Raw genomic sequence first — 22,966 nt, forward strand, 5'->3', positions numbered from 1 at the left:
CCCGTGGAGCGTTCTCTATGCTTTCAACGGACACAAGGTAATCCAGGTCAAAACAAAAACATACAAGACAAGACTTTGTACAAATGGTCAAACAAAACCAAAAGCAAAGCAAGCAGGAAAAGAATAAACAGATTAATGGCAAAAATACTCACGAAATGACACAACTCCAAAAAAAGTTCTCATCATACAATGACTGAGGCCTAATTTCCTTGTACAAAGAACCATTTGGTTACAAATCCTAGGATAAGGAAATAAGTTCAGCAAAGATATTTTAATGAAACATGTCAGAGAAAACAGTAATTACACGTGGGCACAAAGGAGCTGGTGAGCCACCTGTTGGACTGAGGGCCTTCAAAATAATCTCATTGGAATCTCCAGCTTGATCAAAGACTGCCACTCAAAATCTGAAAATATTTCTTTCTTTTAGTTTTTTGGGGGTAGGGGTGCACCTGAGGCATATGAAATTTCCCAGGCTAGGGCTCAAATTGAAGCTGCAGCTGCTGGCCTATGCCACTGCCACAGCAACAGCAATAGTAATGCCAGATCCTAGCTAGAGGTGCATCTATGACCAATGCAGCAACGCCAGATCCTATTTTTTTTGTGGGGGGTGCAAAGGTGCGGCATATGGAGGTTCCTAGGCTAGGGGTCAAATCGGAGCTACAGCTACCGGCCTACACCACAGCCATAGCAACACCAGATCTGAGCTGTGTCTGCCACCTACACCACAGCTTGCGGCAAAGCCGGATCCTTAACCCACTGAGTGGGGCCAGGGATGGAACCTGCATCTTTGTGGATACCAATTGGGTTCTTAAACTGCTGAGCCACAACAGGAACTCCTGAAAATATTTCTTATGCCTAAGTAAAGGAAAAGCCAGGCTGATCACGTGAGTTTCTCTGAGCAGAGCAAACCGCTGGTCTTTTATAGTCACTGGGAAGAGTCTATTTGGGGTTGTGTTGGCTTTAGAGGCAGGAATGAGTTGATGTTAGCCTCAGACGTGTGTTCACAGAAGCCAGTCCACCAGCAATTGGCTGGCTTCTGCACCATGGAGCTGTCACTGATTGCTTGGCTTTCAGAATTGTGTTCATTGAAGTGAGTTGTCACTTCAATTCATTAAGTGTAGAAGTGTCATTGATGGATTAGACAGGTTTAAAACTAGTTCTGGTGGAAACTTGTACCCATGACTAGAATAATCAGTCCTTTCCTGGGAGCATGAGAACACCATATAACAATCTTTACAACTTACCTCTTAATTTTCTTTACTGCCTGCCATGCCCCTGAGGGGGAAAGATGTATACACACCAGGAAGGCAGAGGTTTTTATTCATTTTGATCCCTGCTGGATTTCCAGTATCTAGAACAGTGTCTGGCACACAGTAGGTACACAATATATATTTGTTAAATGAATGAATGATCCTGATCTCCAGATCTTGACCTTTAGAGGCCACAGGGGACATGTGATTTTCTATTTGCATTGTATCTATAAAAAAAAAATCTATTACCACAGGGACAGGCCTGAATCTAATCATGATAAATGCTTTTGAATTGAGGGTGATTAACGAGCTGTGGGATAAAGCTAGGTGTGTGGTGTGTCTGCTGCCTCTCCAGACCACGTTCAACTTCACTGATGCTGTGCATGTAACCAATTTTGGACAATCGGTGGCATTACCTGGATCATTAATCTCAGAACATTTCCCCATTCCTGGCCTTTGTAGTCCTTGGAGATTTGCTACCTTCTGGTCTTCTGGTCCTGGAAAGTGAATTCCAGGAAGGTATGGCACAGTGACCACAAACTCAGGCTCTTAGAGTGCTGTCACTTCATGCAACTTCTCTAAACCCCAGTCTCCTTGTCCGAAAAATGGGAATAATAATAGAACTTATCTCATGTGACTATTTTTTATCACCACCACCCCATCATCAGTCATCATCATCCATGCTACAGGGCCCTAGGGATGCCCTGTGTCCCAGTCCTGGCCAACTAAGCCCTGGGTTTCACCAAGGATGGACAAAGAGGCTTTTTCGAAGAGCCAACTTTGCCATGGGAGTTAGAAGAGACAAGGTGAGATAAAAGTTGCTGCTAAGCCTGATCAGCCCAAACCAAGTATATTTCATGTTCACATGCAATGGAACCAACCAAGTGAACGCAAGAAATGTGGTGGCAGATCCTTTTGTTTGATTAATTTAAGACCTAACTTCACTCTCCATTGCCCAAATTCATTGTAGACTAGAAGTACCAAATATCTTCTTTCCCAGACTCCCTTGCTGCTAGGGATGGCAACATGACTATTTCGGGCCCATGAGATGTCAAGGGAAGTCTGATGCAGGGTCTAGGAAAATTGTTTCCCTAATAACACACACAAGAGTTACTGGTGCATCTCTTCCATCTTCCTTACCATGAGTTTGGACCCGATGCCTGGAGCTGGGGCAGACATCTAATGGTTATGGACCATACACATGAGTGAATCATCAAGGGACTCATAAAGATGCTGTCCCTGAAGACATGGAATCATGGAATGGATGCCAGCAGTCATTCACCTAGAGACTCATGCTACTAAGAAAAAAAAAATTAAAACATTGTCGGACTTTCAGTGGCTTGCAGCCAAAAGCATTCCTAACTGACCCAGTGCCACCCAACCCAACAGTGACGCCATTGTTGGACAAGCTCCTCCTACACATCCTCCAAAGAGGCCCCATGTGTTTCTTTGCAGACAGCAGCCACAATATACCACAGGTAGGAGGCCATGGGCAGACCTCCCGGGGGCTGCAGCAGTTGGGCTCTGCGAGCTTGGTGGGCTGATGGATATTCAGCTCTGGTATCTGTGAGTTAGGAGTTAGGTTGAGGGGACCAGTTCCTCTCTTGCTCTGAATTCTGGCTTATAGTATATCAGTACAAAGAACTGAACAAAATAAGGTTCAAAAATCAGTTTTGAATGTGTGCAGCCCAGACCTGAAGCCAAAATGACACTTTTTGGCAACTCCATCTGCCAACCCTTCATAAAAGAGGCCACACCAACTATTCCATCTAGTCTCAGATGGAGATGCTGGGGCAGGAGAGAAAACAGATGGCTCAGGCTTCCAGGAGCAGCCCTCGCAAGAGTCTGCTTTCCACCTGGAAGATGGGGAAGGCAAGGCACGCCCCCTGCACCTGTTCCCATGGCCCTGAGGACTGTCAGTTCTCCTGAACTCATCCACCAGCTGTCCTCCATTTCACTGCCAGTGAAACGGTGGAGAGGGAGCGGGTTCCCCCTTCAGTGAGGCAATATGAGGTGTGGGGATAGGAGGCACAGGGGTCCTTGGAGGAGGTAACAAATGACCAGAGAGAGATGGACCAGTTCCTGGAAAGCTGGAACCTTGGGGGAAATGCATGGGTTAAGGTGAAACATGGACTTGGACCTTGGGTATTGGGTTCAAATCCTACCTACCACCATCCCTTACACAGCTCACCTGTAACCTGGAGATGATGAGTGTGCCTGTGCCCTGAAGCCACTTAGTGGATTAAGTAGGCTAATAGCTTGAGAGCACGTAGCCCAGTGCCTGAACCATAGCAAATGCTCAAGATACTATGTACTTGAGATGGTGAAGGAGCAGAGGTTCAGAGCCGAGTCAGAGGTTGAATCAGCTGTACCGAGCGTTAGTCTCCCCGAAACCCTTTCTCCACTCTGCCCCCCTGGAGCTGACGTTAGTAGACAACCCTCATCCCCTGAGGGCCTTTCTCCCCTGGGAGGTGGCGGGGGGGGGGGCAGTGCAGAGAACACGCCCAGCACGAGTCCACCCACCACCTGCCAAGTGCCTGTCCCCTCCCTTCTTGCTCAGACAGATTGTTCGTCTCAGGAGCGGCAGCAGCCTGCCTCATCACTCTAATTGCAGTGTGGTTTGCGTTTATCAAGGAAACAGCAGGGATTCCAAATTAAATTCCAACACGCAATTTATTCAAGATATAAGGCCGATTGAGAGGCTAGGTACAGAACCCCCTGCCTTCCCTTCTGAAGGCAGGACGATCCCGCTGCCAGTGCTGCCAGGGCCCCAGGCTTGTCTCCTGGGACCAAGGCTCTCCGGAATGGCCATTCTCCCTGAGCTGCTGGCTGGCTGCTTTCCCATTTTACAGATGGGCTTGCTGAGACATAGAGGAGGATCTAATACATGGAAATGGTCCTGAGGACCCCGAGGCCAGGACTGGTGTGGGCTTGTCTGCCTTTGGGCATTGGACGTGACCAGGTATCTCTGGGGCACTCCCTGAAATGACAAATGAGACTGTTCTGAGTGGAAGGAAGGGCCGAGGACATCTCATTTGGAAAATCAGAATCCTCCTATCAGCGTTCATTTGCCTGAAAGAGGCTTCTAGGCAGGGCCCAGGCACAAACTCACCCTCTCAGGCTTTATACCAAGGGGCCCACCCCGTCTTGGCAGACTCACCTACCAGGGGCTTGCAGACCGGCTCTTGATCCATTTTCCCCAGTCCCGATATGTTTTATTAGTCACACCAGGGTTAAGATGGCAAAGTTGATTGAAAACCACAGTGGTGGGAGCTCCCATCGTGGCTTTAGTGGGTTACAAACCCACTGTCCATGGATACTGTCCTGTATCCATGGAGATGCAAGTTCGATCCCTGGCCTTGCTCAGTGAGTTAAGGATCTGGTATTGTCGTGAGCTGTGGTATAGGTCGCAGATGCTGCTCAGATTCTGCATTGTTGTGGCCATGGGGTAGGCTGGCAGCTGCAGCTCTGATTCAACCTCTAGCCTGGGAACTTCTGTATGCTGTGGGTATGGCCCTAAAAAGCAAAAAAAAAAACAAAAACAAAAACAAAAAAAACCAACAAAAAACAAAACAAAAACACCCAAAACAAAAAACACAGAGGTGAGGAAGCAATGAAAGCAGGACGGTGACACAGTTGGGTCTCTTCATCCGCCTAAGTAGCTGCTCTCTGGCTCCCTCTTTCTCAATTTCTGCGCCAACAGGCGGTGAGTAGGCGCCCGGCCCCAGGAGCCCCTCTCCACAGTCTGCGGTTGTTTACTGTCAGAGACTAATCCTTCCCAAGTAAGCTTTAGGCTCCAAAGAGAAGCAGAGCAGAATCCCCAGGCATCCTCTGGGGCTTGGGGCTCCCTAACAGGGGGTGTGGTACAGAGACACCAAAGTGACATGAGCTGTCCCCCTGGAAACCCATGCTCCAGAGGGAAGTTTCTACAAAGCCAGCCATGCCTGGCAAAGCTGCCTTTCTCCTGGGTCCCTGGATTCAGTTCCCAAACTGATTTCCAACCATTCACCAGAAAGATAGCGCCGTGGCTTTGGGGAACTAATGGATGTTTGGCTTCGGGGAACTGACGGATGTTGAGAGCTGCAAGGCAGCAGTAACCTCTAAGGAAGCAACGTCCAGTTCCGATAGAGAGGCTGGGGGCAGGAAGCGGCACTTTCAGTCCAGGGCTGATGCTGTCATTTGAAGTTGGAGGGTGGTGACTGGGTTTTATAGCAGTTACCCAGAGAGAAAGGAAGAAGAAGCAGGTATCACTGCCATAAAATGATGGAAAAGTTGAAAGCTTAGTGGCTGGAGCATGATCTCTGCACTCAAATCTAAAATTCGGGACTTTTGAGATTTAGCTCTTGGAACAATCCCTTTCCATTTGGTTTCCCAATCTGGAAAGCGGGTAGAACAATAATATCCATCTCTCATGCTTCGTTTAGAGCAAAGTGCCAGCAACTTTTTCCATAAAGGGTCAGATAGCAAATCATTTAGGCTTTGGGGGCCATATGAACTCTGTTCCAAATACTCAATTCAGCTATTGTAGAATGAAAGCAACCACAGACATAGTCAATGAATGGGCATAGCTGTGTCTCAATAAAACCTTATTTACACAACTGGTGGTGGGTCTGATTTGGCCTGTGAGTCAAGGTTTGCCAACTCCTGATGCAGAGGGTTACAAGAGACACTGCAAATGATCGCAAAGTTCTCGGTACAAAAACCAAGCAATAAATCTTCCTATCACCCTCATTCTCTTCCTCATCAGCTTCACTGCACTGCATTTGGTCATTTGGATCATCAAGTGCTGCCTAATAAATACCTCTGCTCCCCTTCGCTCTGCCTTTATCGACTTGTTACATTTCCAAAAAGGGCACTTGTGCACTTGTGTGGGTTCATTCAAACTCCCAGGGCAAGTGGCCTGCAGAATACAGAATGTTAAGCCCAAATGCTTAGCATTTAAGAGCAAGGGCAGCTTGGATCCCCAGTGAAGTCACAAGGATATGACTCCCCATTAGACGTTTCAATCGCCCCTCACAAAGGATTTCCTTTGTGACATGCCATGGACTTCTCACTGCGGCAAGAAGAAGCAAAGGCGATGACAACCATGTTCCAGACAAGAAACGGCACTTTGGTGAAACAGGCTGAGAATCGGTAGCTGAGCAGACACTTGGTCTCAGGTCTCTGGGCTCCAAATCCCGTGCTCCGTGCCACACATGGCACCTGCCCCGATATTGGACCAGCCAGGATATTTGCTGCAAACGAAACACCTGCTGGTTTAAATAGAAGAGGAGTTCATCTAAGTAAGTGGCTTGGAGAATTTCTGGGAGCGACAGAGAATTGGGCTGGATGCTGTGAGGGGAGAAATATACCCCAGGGACAACGCCTAGTGCTCCGTTGCAGGTGCTCCTGACACAGTGCCCAGCAGGCTGCCCCTGCTGCATCCTGAAGCTGTTTCCTCTGCTACCTCAGAACCAATGCTGCACAGTGCCTCCTTCCTCCTGTTACTCTCTTTCAGTGACAAGTCTTTATGTGGGGGTCCTATTGGCTGAGCCTCATCACGTGTCACGTTCCCAAGGATCCTGCAGAAATGAGATACCGACGGCTTCCTGGGGGGGACAGGGCTCGCAGGAGTGCGATTCCCCAAATCCAGGAAGGCTGTGCCAAAGGTGCTGAGCCAACTCCACTATGCACCCCCCCCAAATACTGTGACACCCACGCTCAGAGCAGCATGACTCACAATAGCAAAAAGTGGAAACAATTCAGATGTCTGTCTACAGCTAAATGGACAAAGGAAATGTGGCCTATTCATAGAGCGGAACATCACCTCACCTTAAAAAGGAAGGAAATTCTGCATTTCCCATTGGGTCTCATTGGTTAAGATCTGATTTGTGTCTGAGCATGCAGCTTTGATCCCTGGCCTCGCTCAGTGAGTTAAGGATCCAGTATTGCTGCAAGCTGTGGCATAGGTCGAAGATTTGGCTTGGATTTGGTGTTGCTGTGGCTGTGGTGTAGGCTGGCAGCTGCAGCTCTGATCTGATCTCTGGCCCAGGAACTTCCATATGCCTCAGGTGCAGCTATAACAACAACAACAAAAAGGAAATTCTGACACACGCTGCAGCATGGATGAACCTTGAAGGCATTATTTGATACAGAAGGGCAAATATGGCAGGTTTCCACTCATATGAAGTACCTAGAGGAGTCAAATTCACAGAAAGTAGAATGGTGGTTACCAGGGGCTGGGGAGAGGGAGAAATTGGCAATTGTTTCATGGGTATAGAGTTTCACTTTGAGATGATGAGAAAGTTCTGGAGATGGTGGTGTGATGGCTACACAACAGCAGGAGTGTACTTCCTGCCATGGAGCTGTACACTTAAAAATGGTTAAAGTGGGAGTTCCTGTCATGGCTCAGTGGTTAACGAATCCCACTAGGAACCATGAGGTTCTGGGTTCGATCCCTGGCCTTGCTCAGTGGGTTGAGGATCCGGTGTTGCCGTGAGCTGCGGTGTAGGTCGCAGACGCAGTTCGGACCCCACGTTGCTGTGGCTCTGGTGTAGGCTGGCGGCTACAGCTCCAATTAGACCCCTAGCCTGGGAACCTCCATATGCCATGGGAACGGCCCAAGAAATGGCCAAAAGACACACACACACACACACACAACAAAAAAAAAAGACAAAAAAATGGTTAAAATGATTAATTGTACATTATGTCTATCTTAATCACCAAAAAGTGCTGGGCATGACGAATATCCACTCTAAGCACTTAAAATTTCATTTTTGAGACGGGTCACCGGAGTCCCAGAAAGAGCTCACAAAGAGCTCATCAGTGGCAAAGTTGGCAATCACAGTACTTGCTCCTTCCAGAAAGAACTGTTGTTGAGGTTAGGAGCCTGGTACCAGCTCCTTGACCCTGCTTAGCCAGGTCCTAACAAGCAGGAGGGGGGCCAGGCAAGCAATTCCAGGAGTGATGTGGGTGAGATGGGAGACAGTAAGGGGGGCAGAGTACGAGTCACCGAGGAACAGATGTTCCGTCTGAACACGGCAGCTGCTCTCAGCTCTGGCAAGTTCAACACATGGGCAGGGAGCCCAGGGCTGCTCTAGTGCCTGGCTCTTTAAAAGAAGCCAGACATCCAGATATTTATGTGACATCTCCTGAACTGTAATTGCTGACAACAGATTCAAATAAGATAAGAGGCCACCATCGGGTTGAAATCTAACTCTGGGTAGAATGCCATCCTTGGGCTGCTGGTTTGCGAACTCAGTGTTTGAAAATAGAGGCAAGGGCCAAAGATACCATCAAGATATCAATTTTAGTAGTGGATGCCCAGAAATTTTTCCAAGCACCGTATAGTTCTCCCCAGGAAAGGCTGCTGAGGAAAACATAGCTATTAGCTAAAATCAATGAGTCTGCTATTACATTCTAGTCTCCCAGTCTAAAGCCTCAGATCTTCCAGTGGGAGAGCTGGGATGCAGATTAAACTCCATGGACACTCAGCCACTGGCTTGTCTGGGGATCACGAAGAGCTCAGTCTCTAAAACTCAATAACCGGGGACCAGAGAGTGAGAGAAAGAGGAAACGGGGGAGAGGGAGGATGGAGAGAGAGGGCAAAGAGGACAGGAGAGGAAGGGAGGAAAAGGGTAGGAGAGAGGGATTTGCAGGCTTTTTTTTCTTCTCCTTTTTTTTTTTTTTTTCTTTTTAGGGCCACATCTGTACCATATGGAAGTTCCCAGACTAGGGGTCTAATTGGAGCTGCAACTGCCAGCATTTGACACAGCTGCAACGACTCAGGATCTGAGCCATGTCTGTGACCTAACCACAGCTCATGGCAACACCAGATCCTGAACCCACTGAGCAAGGCCAGGGATCAAACCCTCATTCTTATGGATACTAATCAGGTTCTTAACCCACCGAGCCACCATGGGAACTCCCAGCCTTTTTTAAGACTGACTCCTCCTGGAATCTCTGAAATGCCTGCTCCCAGCTGGAGCAATTGGTTCTCTGGTTGATGTGGTCCCATTGATATTTTACCTGGTTTGACTCTTACCTGGTAAATTTGCTCCTGTGTGAAGGTGTCAGGAAGCAGGAGAGAGGAAAACCAGGGAGAAGGGGCCAGAAGCCTTATACTTTCCAACACTGTTTCTCTTCTAACTCATGTGGCCTGACAGCCAGGCCTGTGGTTAACTACTGAGACAAGCATCTTACTCCCCAGTGCATGAAGTTGCTCACCCAGCACCCACACTGTCCCTTTATGAGTCTCCCTAGGACCCACAGCAGACAGTAGAAAGTTCTGTTCAGGGTCAACACAGAAATACAAGTCACTCCGAAGCCGTGCCTATTTCTCAACACAAGTCATCCAATAGCTTACCAGAGCTTATACTAAATGATAGAGTTGTCCTAGTTTTGAAACCTATGAACTCCAACTATGGGATGTGCCTACAATCAAAAATGGAATTCCCCTTTCTCATTAAATACACAGAAATTAAGGTCTAATATTCCCAGAGACCAATTAGCTACATAATAAGCAAGAATCCTCTCAAGGGCAGGGTCGGGGGTGTCTGTTCTGGAAACCACTGCATGGACCAAGATCGTAGTCCACAGGTGGGCTGGATGCCTGTGGTCTCCACTCTCATCTTGGGTTGGGAACCATGCTTCCTGGACTCCCCTTCCCTGTGTGGTTCCAGGGGCGAGTGTATCAACAAAAGGAGAATAGGTGAGATTTGAAGGCAGAAGTGCAGCAGAGATGTCATTCTGGGCTGGGGTGATCAGCCACGTGACTTTGCACTCCCCTCCATGAGCTAAGTCACTGCACTACCATCTTGGACTTGGTGTGGTGCCTTCTGGATCTTCATCTCCAGCCCTTGGTTCTCCGTCTGTCCCAGACTCAGGCTGGTATCCTTGGTAACTGTGTCTGGGATCCGCCAGCTACAGCCTTCCAGGCCATTACTCTGCCAACTCTTCCAGCATAAACCCTAATTTCCACATTCAATCCCTTATTCCTATAATACCTGTAGTGGCTCTGATTGATCTCAGCTGATGCACTGAACAAACATCATTTTCACTGAGGAGCCACTTAGTAGATCAACTGGGGTCAAGACACTCACATTCAGTCATTTTCTGGAGTTTTAAAATAACCAGTTTAGGAGTTCCCATCCTGGCTCAGCGGAAACGAATCTGACTAGTATCCATGAGGATGCAGGTTCGATCCCTGGTCTCGCTCAGTGGGTCGGGGATCCGGTGTTGCCATGAGCTGTAGTGGAGGTCACAGAGGCGGCTTGGATCTGGAGTTGCTGTGGCTGTGGTGTAGGCTGGCAGCTACAGCTCCAATTTGACTCCTAGCCTGGGAACCTCCATATGCCACAGGTGTGGCTCTAAAAAAGATTAAAAAATAAAATAAAAATAACCAGTTTATTTTTCACTTTCAAGGAGGCTAGCTCTCTCTCTTCTTTCTATAATATGCCAATAACTCATTTCCCTGTTTGAAAGAGGTGTCAGTTCCTCATCTCTGAAGGGGGATGCCATTGCCTTCAAACAGGATCTGAGATCCTGGGAAGTTTCTAGCACATCTACGTGCCCTTAGCTGATTCACAGACCAGCCCACAAAGTGCACACTCCAAGACAAAGGTCGGCTCAAGGTCCTTTGTAAAAGTGTCACATTTCACACAAGGTCACCGGGTGGGCACGTTTTTAAGTACCACCTCAATCCCTGAGTCCTCTTTTCACATTCCAGTGTATTATTTCTAATGGCAAAGTATTTTGTAAGTTGTCTCACCTCCTGACCCACAGATAACATCAGTATCAGTCCAAATTAAATTTTCACACCACACTTTTTGAGTACACTTCTCAGTGTTTCTTCCAAGTTCCTCTGTGCTTCTTTGGTCTGGGACCCTCACTGTCATTTGGGTGATAATTGTATCCTAGTCGGGAGAGAGCTCTGGTAGGCTTTCTTTTAGGTGTGTGTGATGACAGTGATGATATCAGGACTCTCCTGATGGTTCTTGTTTTTTTGTTTGTTTGTTTTTTTCCCTTTTTGGCCGCCCTGAGGCATATGGGGTTCCCAGGCCAGGGATCAGATCTGAGCCAAGCTGCAGTCATGACTTATGCCACAGCTGCAGCAATGCTGGATTCCTTAACCCACTGTGCCAGGGATCAAACCTGCATCCCAGTGCTACAGAGACACCGTTGATCCCTGATGGTTCTCTAGAGGGAAGAGTATTCCAGGTATTTGGAGAAGGGTGCTCCAGGCAGAGGGAATGATAAGAGCCAAGGTCCTGAGCTGGGAGTGTGCCTGGCAGGTTCAAGAACCTGCGCCACTGGACACAGTGAGGGAGAGGGGAAGACGAGCAGGAGGCGAGGTTAGCTAGGCAATGGGGAGTCGATGGATGGTGTGGGGTCCAGTAGACCATCATTTTCCTTTTACCTTGAGTGACCTGAAAGTTACTCAAGCCTTTTGAGAAGAGCCTGAAGGGAGGCAATCTAGAAGAGAGATGATGAGAGCCATGTGGGGCTAAGAAATAGTCTTTCCAGAAGAGCCACACTTAAGCCTGACAGAGGTTGTCACTGATCCTGGACTTTGAATCTGATTAGATGGGAGAGTTGGGTTTCTTCTTTCAGGAGGGGGTGAATGTATCCTCTGTGCAAAAAGAAGGCTGTAGACATGTATTTGGTGGCTGGAGACCAAATCCACTCCTGGTTCTTCCAGGACATGTAACAATTTACCCACCTAGGCTCCCTCGGAGGTAGGTGCAGCTATGGGATGGAGCAGACCGGGGGCAATGGAATGTGAGTGGAGAGGTGTGGGCTACTTCCAGACCTGGCCCATAAACACTGATGACTTTTGCTCCTCGATGATGTGCCCTTTCCCCTGCTGGTTCACAGAGATGATTCACCAGGGTGAACTTGAGAACCAAGTATAGCCAAATACTGCCTGGTACTGGAACTTAGCATGAATGACCCTCGCTTAGACCACAAATTGCCCAACTGAGGCATCAGTCATATTAAAATAAATAAACTTCTCCCAATATTGCATCCCAGGCTCCCAGAGTCATGCTCTCAAGCCCCAAATCTGAAGGGAATTCAACCCCTCAGCTCTTGTGACTCCAGCTGTGCTAGAATTTCCGAACGGTGGTTATCCAAGGCATTGATGCATTTTAGCTCTTAGAGAGGAGAGAAGAGGACGACTTGTGGGAAGCCTACTTAACAGCATGCTTAGCTGAGTCTAAGTCTTTGTGTAGCCTTGACAAGGGTGAAAGATGGGAACATCGTTGATCCTTCCGCTTAAAAATCCTGTGCTGGTTGGGGGTGACTCTTGGTGGGTAATTAATTCATTTCAGTACTTTCAATGGTTTAGGGACAGTTCAAGAGCCTCAAGATAGTTCAAGGTTCAAGGCAGAATTCTTTTTCCATGTTCCTTTGACCTAGCCCAGATGACCATCTCATAAAAAGCACACCTAACCCAAGCCCTGAATGCCTGCAGCTTGAAACGGACCTTGCCTCCTCCGTTAAAGGAATGGCAGTGAGTCTCCTGAAATTTTCACTATAACACTGCTTCTGCTCCTTTGTTGCCCAAAGCTTGTAAGTTGCATGCTATTTTCTTATATACATTAGAAACTGTGCCAGCCAGGTTGGGTCCTATTCCTTGGTGAGGCTCTATACAAGCCCCTTCCTTGTGAGAATTGTCCCTGTCCCACTCCATGTAATTCAAGCAGGGCTGTCCATCAAGAGACTGGTTCCCACCTAGTGGCCATAGGACCGAAGATGACCATACGTCCACTGAAGGGAGTTTCTGCTGGTTCTCAGAGAGAAAAGTATCTTTTTTTTTTTTTTTTTTTTTTTTTTAAGATCATGAACCTGGATCTTCTGGGACCCTCTTTCCCACTATATTTTGTAAAGCCATCTAGTCAACCCTGGGCAAGGCAGGACTCAGAAGTTGGAGAAGGCGAAACAAATTCCTAAGGACAGCTGTTGAGCAACTGGATCCAGCCCTGCCCCAAACCAATGTTTCATACTTGCAGTTGCATTAGCCAGAGCATCGTCTAAAACTTAACGCAATTAACCTGGCATGAGTGGGCTCACTCACGACTATCACTTACAATCAGGGGTTCTAGTAACATCCCCATAGGATGTCAAGGGAGTCTGTGTATTTTCTCACTGAAGTGACATTTCTCCTGAAGGTCTCACCAGGTGCATTTCTTTTCATTTTATTTTTTGTCTTTTTGCCTTTTCTAGGGCTGCACCCACGGTACATGGAGGTTCCCAGCTAATCGGAGATGTAGCTGCCAGCGACAGCCACAGCCACAGCCACACGGGATCCGAGCCGTGCCTGCAACCCACACCACAGCTCACGGCAACGCCGGATCCCCAACCCACTGAGCAAGGCAGGGCTCGACCGAAACCTCTTGGTTCCTATTCAGATTCGCTAGCCACTGAGCCATGACAGGAACTCCTCTTTTCCTTTTAGACACTTATCACACCTCCCTTAGGGTGTGTTTCTCGATCATTTCCTCGTCCTAGCACCCATAAAAAATGGTACACTGAGAGATGAAGGAGTTAATATCTTGATAAACCTTTGGGGCTTAATGTTTGGGAGTGTCTATTCTAGACCGCTTGGGGCAGGACATGTCACATACCTGGGGTGTCACTATCTTTCTGACACATCTAGGCACCACTACACGATCTCAATCTTGGTTCTGCAACTCCCGTGTTTAGATTCTCGTGTAAGTTCTAATTCTGATCCAGGCCAAGGTTACTTTTGTTCGTAGGTGGTGGTGACCTCCTGGGCATCCTGATTTCCTGTGCAACTGCCTCTGCAGTGTAAAAATGAGACCTGTAAGAGCACAGAGATAGTCCCATCACTGGTGGGGCCAATCAGGGCCAGTTGTGGTTCAAAACTAATCACCTGGAGTTCCCTGCTGGCTCAGTGGGTTAAGGATCTGGCACTGTCATTGCCTGTAGTGTGGGTTTGATCCCTGGCCTGGGAACTTCTGCATGCCTTGGATACGGCCAAAAATTTTAAAATGTGTGTATGTGTATAACTGAATCACTCCGCTGTACAGCAGAAATTATCGTAACATTGTATATCAAGTATACTTCAAGAAAACTTAAGAAAAGTGGTTAATACAAAACGAATCACCAGGACACCTGTGTCAGAGTGGAAGCGTGTACTATGTGGTGAGACTCTCTTCCAGTTATCACAGCCACTTGCCCCTTCCCTCCAACAGTGCCATAGAGAGGCCACCATGGGCACAGTGAACACCCTTCTTCTGAAATGACATCGCAGAGTCCCTTGATGCTAACTAGCATCCATGACTTTACCTCCGTATTCCAACCACACCAGCTGTGGAATCCTTAAACGCCCATCAGATTTCGAGGTCCCATTAGTATTCTCTGCTTTTTCCTCATTTTATTAGGGAGAAAATTCATTGCCGAAGCCATGACAAAAGTGGCTGCCCATGCTTTAGACTGCCGTAGACAAGAACCATTCACACCAACAGAAAGAACGAAACTGCAAGTTTATTTGAAAGTACAAAATTAAAAAAGAAAACAAAACCTAGTCAAAAACGAAAAAGCAACCACACACAACCCTTCCAGTTTACATCAACCTTGAATGCTGCACAGTATTTATTAACCACTCAGTTGCCTTTTTTTTTTTTTTTTTTTTAGAAAAATGACAATTCAAAGTAAGGGGAGTTGGGCAGATGATGAGTGGTCGATCACAGTGGATTATTTTAATGCTAAAATAAAAAGGATTCGCCAATCGCATTTAAGAAGAGAGTGCAGGAGTTCCCATTGTGGCTCAGTGGGAATGAACCCGGCTAGTATCCATGAGCATATGGGTTTGATCTCTGGCCTTGCTCAGTGGGTTAAAGATCCAGCGTTGTCGTGAGCTGTGGTGTTGAAGATGTGGTTCGGATCTGGTGTGGCTATGGCTGTGGTGTAGGCCAGCAGCTATAGCGTTGATTCAACTCCTAGCCTGGGAACCTCCATATGCTGCAGGTGCAGCCATTAAAAAAAACAAGAAAGAAAGAAAGAAAAAAGGAAAGGAAAGAAAAAAGAAAAGAAAAGAAAAGAAAAGAAAAGAAAAGAGCAAAGACATGTTTTCTGCTTGGCATGGATTAGGCCATGCATACAAAAAATATCCTGGTTGGAATGAGTTAAAAAATATTGCTGGTCACTTACTTGCTATCTTGATTAGGGAGGAAAAAAAAAAAAAAAACCAAACCAAAAAAACCCTGCAGCTTTGGTGTCCTGTTTTTATCTTTTTAAAAACAACCATTTAAAAACATCAAATCTATAATAAAAATGTCCCTGCGTTTGTTTTAAAAAACAACATTAATAGGCTCCCCTTATCTACTAAGACCATTTGTCTTTCCTGAGCTGCCTGGAAGCTGCAAAGCGCGTGAGATTAATTCACTGCACAATTAATTAAAATTAGAATCCTTTCCTCTAAACAACTTCCAGAGCACCAGAGAGAAGCAGGGGCCCAGCAAAGGGAGAAAGGAAGCCACTCTGACTCGCAGGAGAGGAAACATTTTGGCCAGAGTTCTTAACATGCTCTGGACATCATCAAAAGTTCTTTCTTCACTGGATTACTAGGAAAATAACTCACGTTATTTTAAAAATGAAAGATGTGAGCAACTAGGTTCCTTTTCTTAAAAAACAAAAACAAAAACAGCAAGTGGCTTTCCTGTAACATACTTTGGATTTGGTTTAAAAAAAAAAAAAAGTCTACAGAACAGAATCACTGAATGCCGTTTCATGCCCCCTCCTGCAGGCTCCACCTGAATTCGCATCAAAGAGGTCACTGAACACGTGGCAAGCAGCCCTGCCTGGGTGACAGCTGCCCGGAATGGCTCCACCTGGTTCCAGTTTTGTCCCCTCCACCTCCCCCCTTTAGTCAGTGTGGTTTCTTGCAGAATAACGCCTAAGTTTCCACCCAAGACTTCCCGGGGGTGGGGGTGGGGGTGGGGTGGGCACTGTGGCTGGCTGGGCACAGAGAAGGAGGGAAGCTGGCATAAACTCAGAGACGATGAAGCGAGGGAGAAAGGCGTCCCTCGTTCCGGCATCCTTCAAGAACTCGATAAATAATAACTCAAAGTGCAACGATGCACAGACGCCTGGCACTCAGGTCAGTCTGGAGGTGGGGGCTTGTCATCAGCGCTCAGCGGGACAAAGGCGCGAGATCTCCTTTGCATCTTTGTTGGGACCTCACTCGTGGGAAAACAAACAAACGAAAAGGACAGCTTTCCTATACACATATAAATAGTCCCTTAACTAGAAGGGAAAAAACAAACACACCGTTTCAAATGCATTTCTAAGAGTTTTTTTTTTTTTTTGAAGTCCAAATGGCAAACCTTGACTCCAAACTGTCTGTGACCCACATCTCTCAGAGAAGAAATGATGGGGTGTTCAGAGAGGCCTGGTCCTCACTCTGACCCTAACCCTAATCCTCAGTGGGGACGCTGGTACCTGGGCCTCAAGCACAGCCCAGGAAGTGGGAGCTCTTGTGGGAGGTACCGAGTCACGTTCTCAGGTGAGTTAGAAACCACAGCGTCCTCAGGTCCACACGCACAGGTAAAATGACCTCCGAGTGTTAGGGGAGCGGGAGGCGAGTGCTCAAGTCACATAAACTGGCAAGGTGGGCTGGGCGTAGTCTACAGGGACAAAGGGCCAGATCCGATTTTTGGCCAACTCAGGTTTAGTCCTCATTCCTTGGCCACAGGCAGGTCACACCTGGGAGGGCGACCCCAGAGACCAGGAAAGGACGGTGGCCCAAACCAGACCCAGACTCTCAGCAGCCTGTGTGTCTTAGGAGCTGGGAACTCAGATACGCTCCCTGCCTGTTCTCAGGTGAGGCTGATGATATACGATGCTGGAAAAAGCTCTCAAAAGAGGATTCTCGGGCAAATTGTTAAAGCCAGAATCTATCCAGAGTTGCCAGTTTCAGAGTCCTTCCGAAAACCAAAGGCCACTGCTGACTTCTGAAAGGCGGTACTCACGGCAACAGTGTTCTCTGGCCCCTGGCTCTGGGGACCCAAGAGCAATGCTTAGCCGGGTGCAAGGCAGGTTCTTGATGCTCCCCTGGGTGGCCAGCCAATGACAGCCTAGCCTCCTGATGGATTCACCCAACCCAGATCCCCAGTGAAGCCCTAAAGTAGCAGCCCACAGGGTCCTTGCCCTTCTGAACATCCAATATGGCACAAACACTGCCTCTGCAAGGACCACCTAAGTATTGCACTCTCCTGCCCCCCTCCCCTGGAAATTTACACCCCCCACTTAGCAAATCCCAACAGTAACAGAAAAGTGATCTGGAGAGGGCGCTGTGATCCTGGGATGGGAAGGAAGAGTAACCGCCCCAAAAGGATGCACCATACATCATGTCAGTCGAGAGGCCAGGACGACGCCAGGTCGCCCTCCAAAGAACATCGCTGACATCTGGGGAAGGAGGAACGCAGAGACAGCTGACACCCCAAATCACTCCTCGAGGCACCCCGAGGCACCTCCCGTGAGCACAGGTGGCCAGGATGGTAACAAGTCAGAGCAGATTAACCCATATGGACTTTGGAATAACTGGATTTTATACTTCTTCGGTGCCCTGGCTGGGCTCGGAGTCCCTGGGCTCAGTGGTGGCCTCCTGCGGGTCAGGGTGCCCCGGGCTGTGGCCGGTGTCGTCCACGCTCAGGAGGCTGCTGGCTGCCTGGGAGCTGGCGCTGTCGGCACTGCCGGACCGGGAGCGGTAAGGAGGCAGGTCCGCTTGGTTCAGAGACTCGGTGTCGGACGAGTAGGGCGGCGGAGGGAGGTCGTACCACGCGGGTCTGAGACAGAAACCGGGATGGGGCGGGAGAGATGGGGAAGCAGGGGTGGAGAGAGAAGAGAACACATTAGCAGCCCGGGCACAGCAGGCAACACCAACTTCTGCTTGTTTCTGGCGGAGGCTGACATTAGGAATGGGATTTTCCTGAGAGAGAAAAACAATGCAAGGACTAGGAAAAGCAGTGGTCTGCAAGAAGACGAAGGGAGCTGAAAAAGGGTCAGAGTGCTCTAGCTGGCTTGTGCCGACTGGGCGGTGCCAAAATCGCATCCTCTGGGAGGACCTGGAGGGAGAAGACCGAGCCCTCCCTCGGCCCGTCCCGGGGGGCTCCGGCAGGGATGCAGGGCTGGCCTGGTGTTTTGGGGGAGCCTCTGATGGTCCACAGAATTGGGGGCTCTTACCAAAAGCCACCTCTGCCTGGTTGTGTGGACTTGGTTAAATGAAAGAATATGCTCTGAAACCCTCAGTCTCCCTCTCTGTAGAAGGGGGGGTAAGAATGACACCTTGCTGGCAATGACATAACTTAAAAGACATTTTCTTTTCCAGCTCCCATTTACTGAAGGCTTATGATGAGTCAGGCACCGCGCCACCTACCATACATCTGTTTTCCTACTTAATGCTCACGAGACTAATACAAAGGAGCCATTCTTTTATGCCCGTTGTACCAGGGAAGAAAGTGAGGCAAAGGGCAATAAATGGCTTGCACAGGATCACAAACAACTAGCAAGCAGCAGTGCTAGGATCTGAACCCAGGCATTCTGTCTCCAGATTCAGCAATTTTGACCTTGGTCTACATTGGCTGGTCCTGTGTTCTTACACTTATCTGCAAAGACGTCCTTAAGCACTGGCCCCTGGAGCTTTGTCTGCCTTTTATGAAGAGGGAAAATGATGATTAAATTATGCAAGAGCTGCCACTGGCGAGGGTTCAAGGATCCCAGTTCACCCGGGAGCACTGGCCGCAAAATGCCTCATGCCACACACGGTGAGTCCTGGGCTCTGGTCCCAGGACTTCCAAGTGGGTTCTTGGCGATATGGTAGAGGTCATCAAAGGAGAGGGGAGGCCTGAGCAGGAAGCACCGAGGTCCACTGCCAGATCCACCTATGGAACTCTGCTCTTTGACTGTAGGGTTTCTTGTACAGCTTCGTCTGTGATGAGGGTTCTACTGCTTAACAAAGCTTGAGAATGTTCTCTTCCGCCCTCTTTATTTTACAGACGAAGCCACGCAAAGTTAGGGAACTTACTTATTCACTCCCTCATCCATTCACTCATTCAAATAGGAACTAAACCTCAAATATGTCCTGGGCACTGTTCTGTGGTAGCAGGTGAGCAGAACTGGTCAGGAGTCTGAATGTGTGTCCATGTTGGCGTTACCAGGATGCAGGAGGGGGTCTGAACTGGCTGGGATCCTAGCTGTGTGTCCTCACCTGAGTACCTTAAAATCTGTTCTCTCATCTGCAGAACGGAGGCAAAGAGAGAACCTCCCCTGGTGAGTGGTTGAGAGGATTAACTGAAATAATACACATGAATTGTCCTGCAAGGACTGTCAGACGCAGCTGTCACCTTCAGCAGCTGAACACCGGCTCCTGGCAACACCGGCAACCCAGGTGCATGCACACCTGCCCGGCTCCTGCGTGGGCTGATCCCCCCTACCCGGTCTCTCTCCTCCAGCACGCACCTTTGGTCCAGCAGGGCCTCTGAGTAGGAGGGTGGGGAGCCCACCTCGGACGCGTTCTGCTCGGCCTGGCTGGCCACATACTGGATGCCGTTGTTGACGTTGTAGGTGACGTTGCAGCGGTGGGGGTGGTCCAGGACCACCAGGCGGGACAGCAGCACGGGGTGCTGCAGCCGGTGCACTGGCAGCGTCATGAGGTTGTTCCGCTTCCGCTGGTGGTGCAGGACCAGGGCCAGCAGGGCCACCACCAGCACGAAGATGACGGAGCTGCCAATGATGGCGTAGGTGATGCTGGGGTAGTACACGAGCTGGTTCTCCGAAGTCACAAACACCTGCCCGCTGCCTGGTTCTGAGAAACCCCAGAGGGGAGAGAAAGGAGAGGTTACCAAGTTGGCTCACCCATCTGCCTCAATGTCAGCCCCAGGACAGGTGTGCACATGGTCATAGCAGCACGACTCACAAGAGTCCAAAGTGGAACCACACCCACGTCCATGTATAGGTGATGGATAAACAAAATGTGGAATGGCCATACAATGGAGTATTACTTGCCCATGAAAAGTACTGATGCGTGGCCACAGTGTACAATTCCAATTACACGACATGGCCAGGAAGGGCAAATTAATAGGGACTAAAGGGTGAAATGGGGCTGGGGTGGGACTGGGGATTCACTGGGAATGGGGCGTCGGGGACCTTGCTGGGGAAGTAGGAATGTTCTAAAGCTGGCGATGGCTGCACAAAGCAATACACTTACTAAAACGCATCATTGTACAGTTAAAATGGGCAAACTTTAGGTTATGTAGGGGTATACCTCAACCAAGTTGTTAAAAAAATCAGCCCCAGGAAATGTAATATCCAGGGAGCAGGAATGATAGCTCCTCTGATAGAAATCAGTTCTTCTCTGGAAATTTATAACATAACACATATGAGGAACACTGTCAGCGTGTCTGGGGTTCCTGAGGTCTGCAGAGCAGTGATTTTATGCCAGGTTCTTTGCCAAGCTTTCAAGATGGAGAGCCAGCATAGCACAGGCTAAAATCATGGACTCTGTCCTTAAAAAACTAAAACCAGAGTTACTACATGGTCCAGCAATCTCACTCCTGGCATGTATCTGGAGAAAATTCCAATTCAAATACACACAAGCACCCCAATGCTCACTGCAGCACTATTCACAAGAGCCAAGACATGGAAGCAACCTACATGTCCACTGACAGATGAATAAAGAGGTTGTGGTCTATGTATATATATGTACACAATGGAATACTACTGAGCCATAAAAAGAAAGAAATACTGCCATTTGCAGCAATGTGGATGGACCTAGAGATGATCATACTAAGTGAAATAAATCAAAAAGACAAATATCATGATATAACTTACATGTGGAATTTAAAAAATGATACAAATGAACTTATTTACAAAACAGAAACAGACTCATAGACATAAAAAAATAAATTTATGTTTACCAAAGGGGAAAGTGGGGGAGGGATAAAAGAGGAGACTGGGATAAATGGGTACATAGTACTTTACATAAAAGAGATAAAAATCAAAATAAATAATAAAGCAAACTACTACATTTAGAATGATAAGCAGTGGGGTCTGACAGTACAGCCCAGGGAACCCCACTCTGCCCTGCAGCCCCCTAACAAGACTCACTAGGCAATCGGCAGGTGTTTCTCAGTGGCCCTTGGAGGAAGGTCTGGTCCATGTCTCTGCCCTGCAGGTTGCCAGTACCCTCCTTCTCCACAAGTGCTAGTGAGCCACACCTCAAGTGCACAGGGGAGAGGCTCCCCCGTCAGCAGCACACACCTGGCACTCAAGGCAGGTCCAGGCTGACCCAGGACACCAGAGCAGCCTTCCTTGTAGAAAGTGGGGGACTCCTCTTGTTTGTGGAAGACCCACAGCCACCCACAGTTGTGGCCCAGCTGCAAGAATAATCTAAATGCAGCCTAAGTGAGCAAGTCTGTGACCACATCCTTGTCTGTTCAGCCTTGGAAGCAGTGAGGGGGTTTTAGTGGGTTCAACCTGAGATGTGATGAAGCAGCAGCACTTCACGCACCGGCTGCCCTGCCCCGGGCTAAGCTTTTCCACACCCTCATCACTAGAGGTGCCCCTGCTCTGTTCATCCTGGATCTCCAGTGTGTAGGGTGATGTCCGGCTCACAGTAGATGCTCAATAAATACACAAAACTCAATGGAAAAAAAAATCTGTGTATTCATACATGCTGCCAAGACAGGTGCTATTTTAGTTTATTATTCCTGTTTTTCAGATGAGCACATTGACCCAGAGGTGCATTCACTTGTCCAAGTGCACAGAAGAACGAAGTAGGGGAGTCAGAAAGAGAACCCAGATAGTTCTTCAAAAATCCACCTGCTGGAGTTCCCTGGTGGCCTAGGGACTCAGTGTCATCACTGCTGTGGCTCGGGGAGCTTCTGCCTGCCTTGGGCAAGGCCAAAAAAGTCCACATTCTGATTCCCCAAGTAATCCTGATCTGAGACAAGAGAAGATCCTTCCCCTCAGGCTCCAAGCTTGGTGTTAATTTTCTTTCCAGCCACACAAACATGGACTGAAGGCTCTGAAGCATTTCCCAGTTCGTGGTGGTCACTGTTTTCAGGATGGACTGAACAGAAAGAGGCAAATAAGGTCCCAGACGAGAGACAGAAGCATGCTGCAGACAGTTATGGGAGAAAAGCAGTTCTGGATTTTTCTGGAGACAATCAGCTGGTACTCAGAGGTTCTGCTGGGGTTCTGTCTGCTCCCAGCTTAGATAATTAAAGGCTGGGTGGGGGCCTGTGTGTATGTGTGTGTGCATGCACGGGTGGGTGTGTGGTTCAGGATTCAGGTCTAAAAGAAAAGAGCCTCTTCATTTTGTTACCGCCAGCACAGAGCCGAGGGGTGGAATCCAGGAGCCGTCACTTCTGGCTGGTGCTCAAGCAAGTTATTTAACTTTTATGAGTCTCAGCTGCCTCATCTTTAAAATGGCAGTGGTGCTGGGGGAATAAGAGCAGCCATCTCCTCAGATTACTGGGAGGGTGAAATACAACACAGACACAAAATCCTGGGAGCACAAGGTCTGTACTCAGTTCATGCCTGCCCCTCCCTCCTTCCCCTCCCACTCTTGCTCTTTCTCTTCTCTTTCTTTCATTGAGGTAACACTGGTTTATAACATTATATATGCTCTACATGTACAACACTGCATTTTAATTCTGTATACACTACGGCAGGTTCACCACCAAAAACTCCGTTTCCACCTGACCCCATAC

The 22,966-nt window shown here is 48.3% G+C and overlaps 1 protein-coding gene across 9 annotated transcripts in view; it reads right to left on the reverse strand.

Annotated features, from left to right (window-relative positions):
* The window catches only part of LDLRAD3 (low density lipoprotein receptor class A domain containing 3), a 279,936-nt gene continuing 271,688 nt past the window's right edge, over nucleotides 14,719-22,966 (reverse strand). For all 9 annotated transcript variants that reach the window (XM_021083187.1, XM_021083185.1, XM_021083192.1 and 6 more), the window contains 2 exons: nucleotides 19,713-20,058; nucleotides 14,719-18,040 (listed from right to left, as the gene is read on the reverse strand). In XM_021083187.1, coding sequence (XP_020938846.1) covers nucleotides 17,803-18,040; nucleotides 19,713-20,058 — 584 coding nt within the window. In that variant the 3' untranslated portion in view covers nucleotides 14,719-17,802. The remainder of the gene's footprint in view (nucleotides 18,041-19,712; nucleotides 20,059-22,966) is intronic.

Source organism: Sus scrofa, chromosome 2 (assembly GCF_000003025.6).
Source record: "Sus scrofa isolate TJ Tabasco breed Duroc chromosome 2, Sscrofa11.1, whole genome shotgun sequence".
NCBI classification, from domain to species: domain Eukaryota; kingdom Metazoa; phylum Chordata; class Mammalia; order Artiodactyla; family Suidae; genus Sus; species Sus scrofa.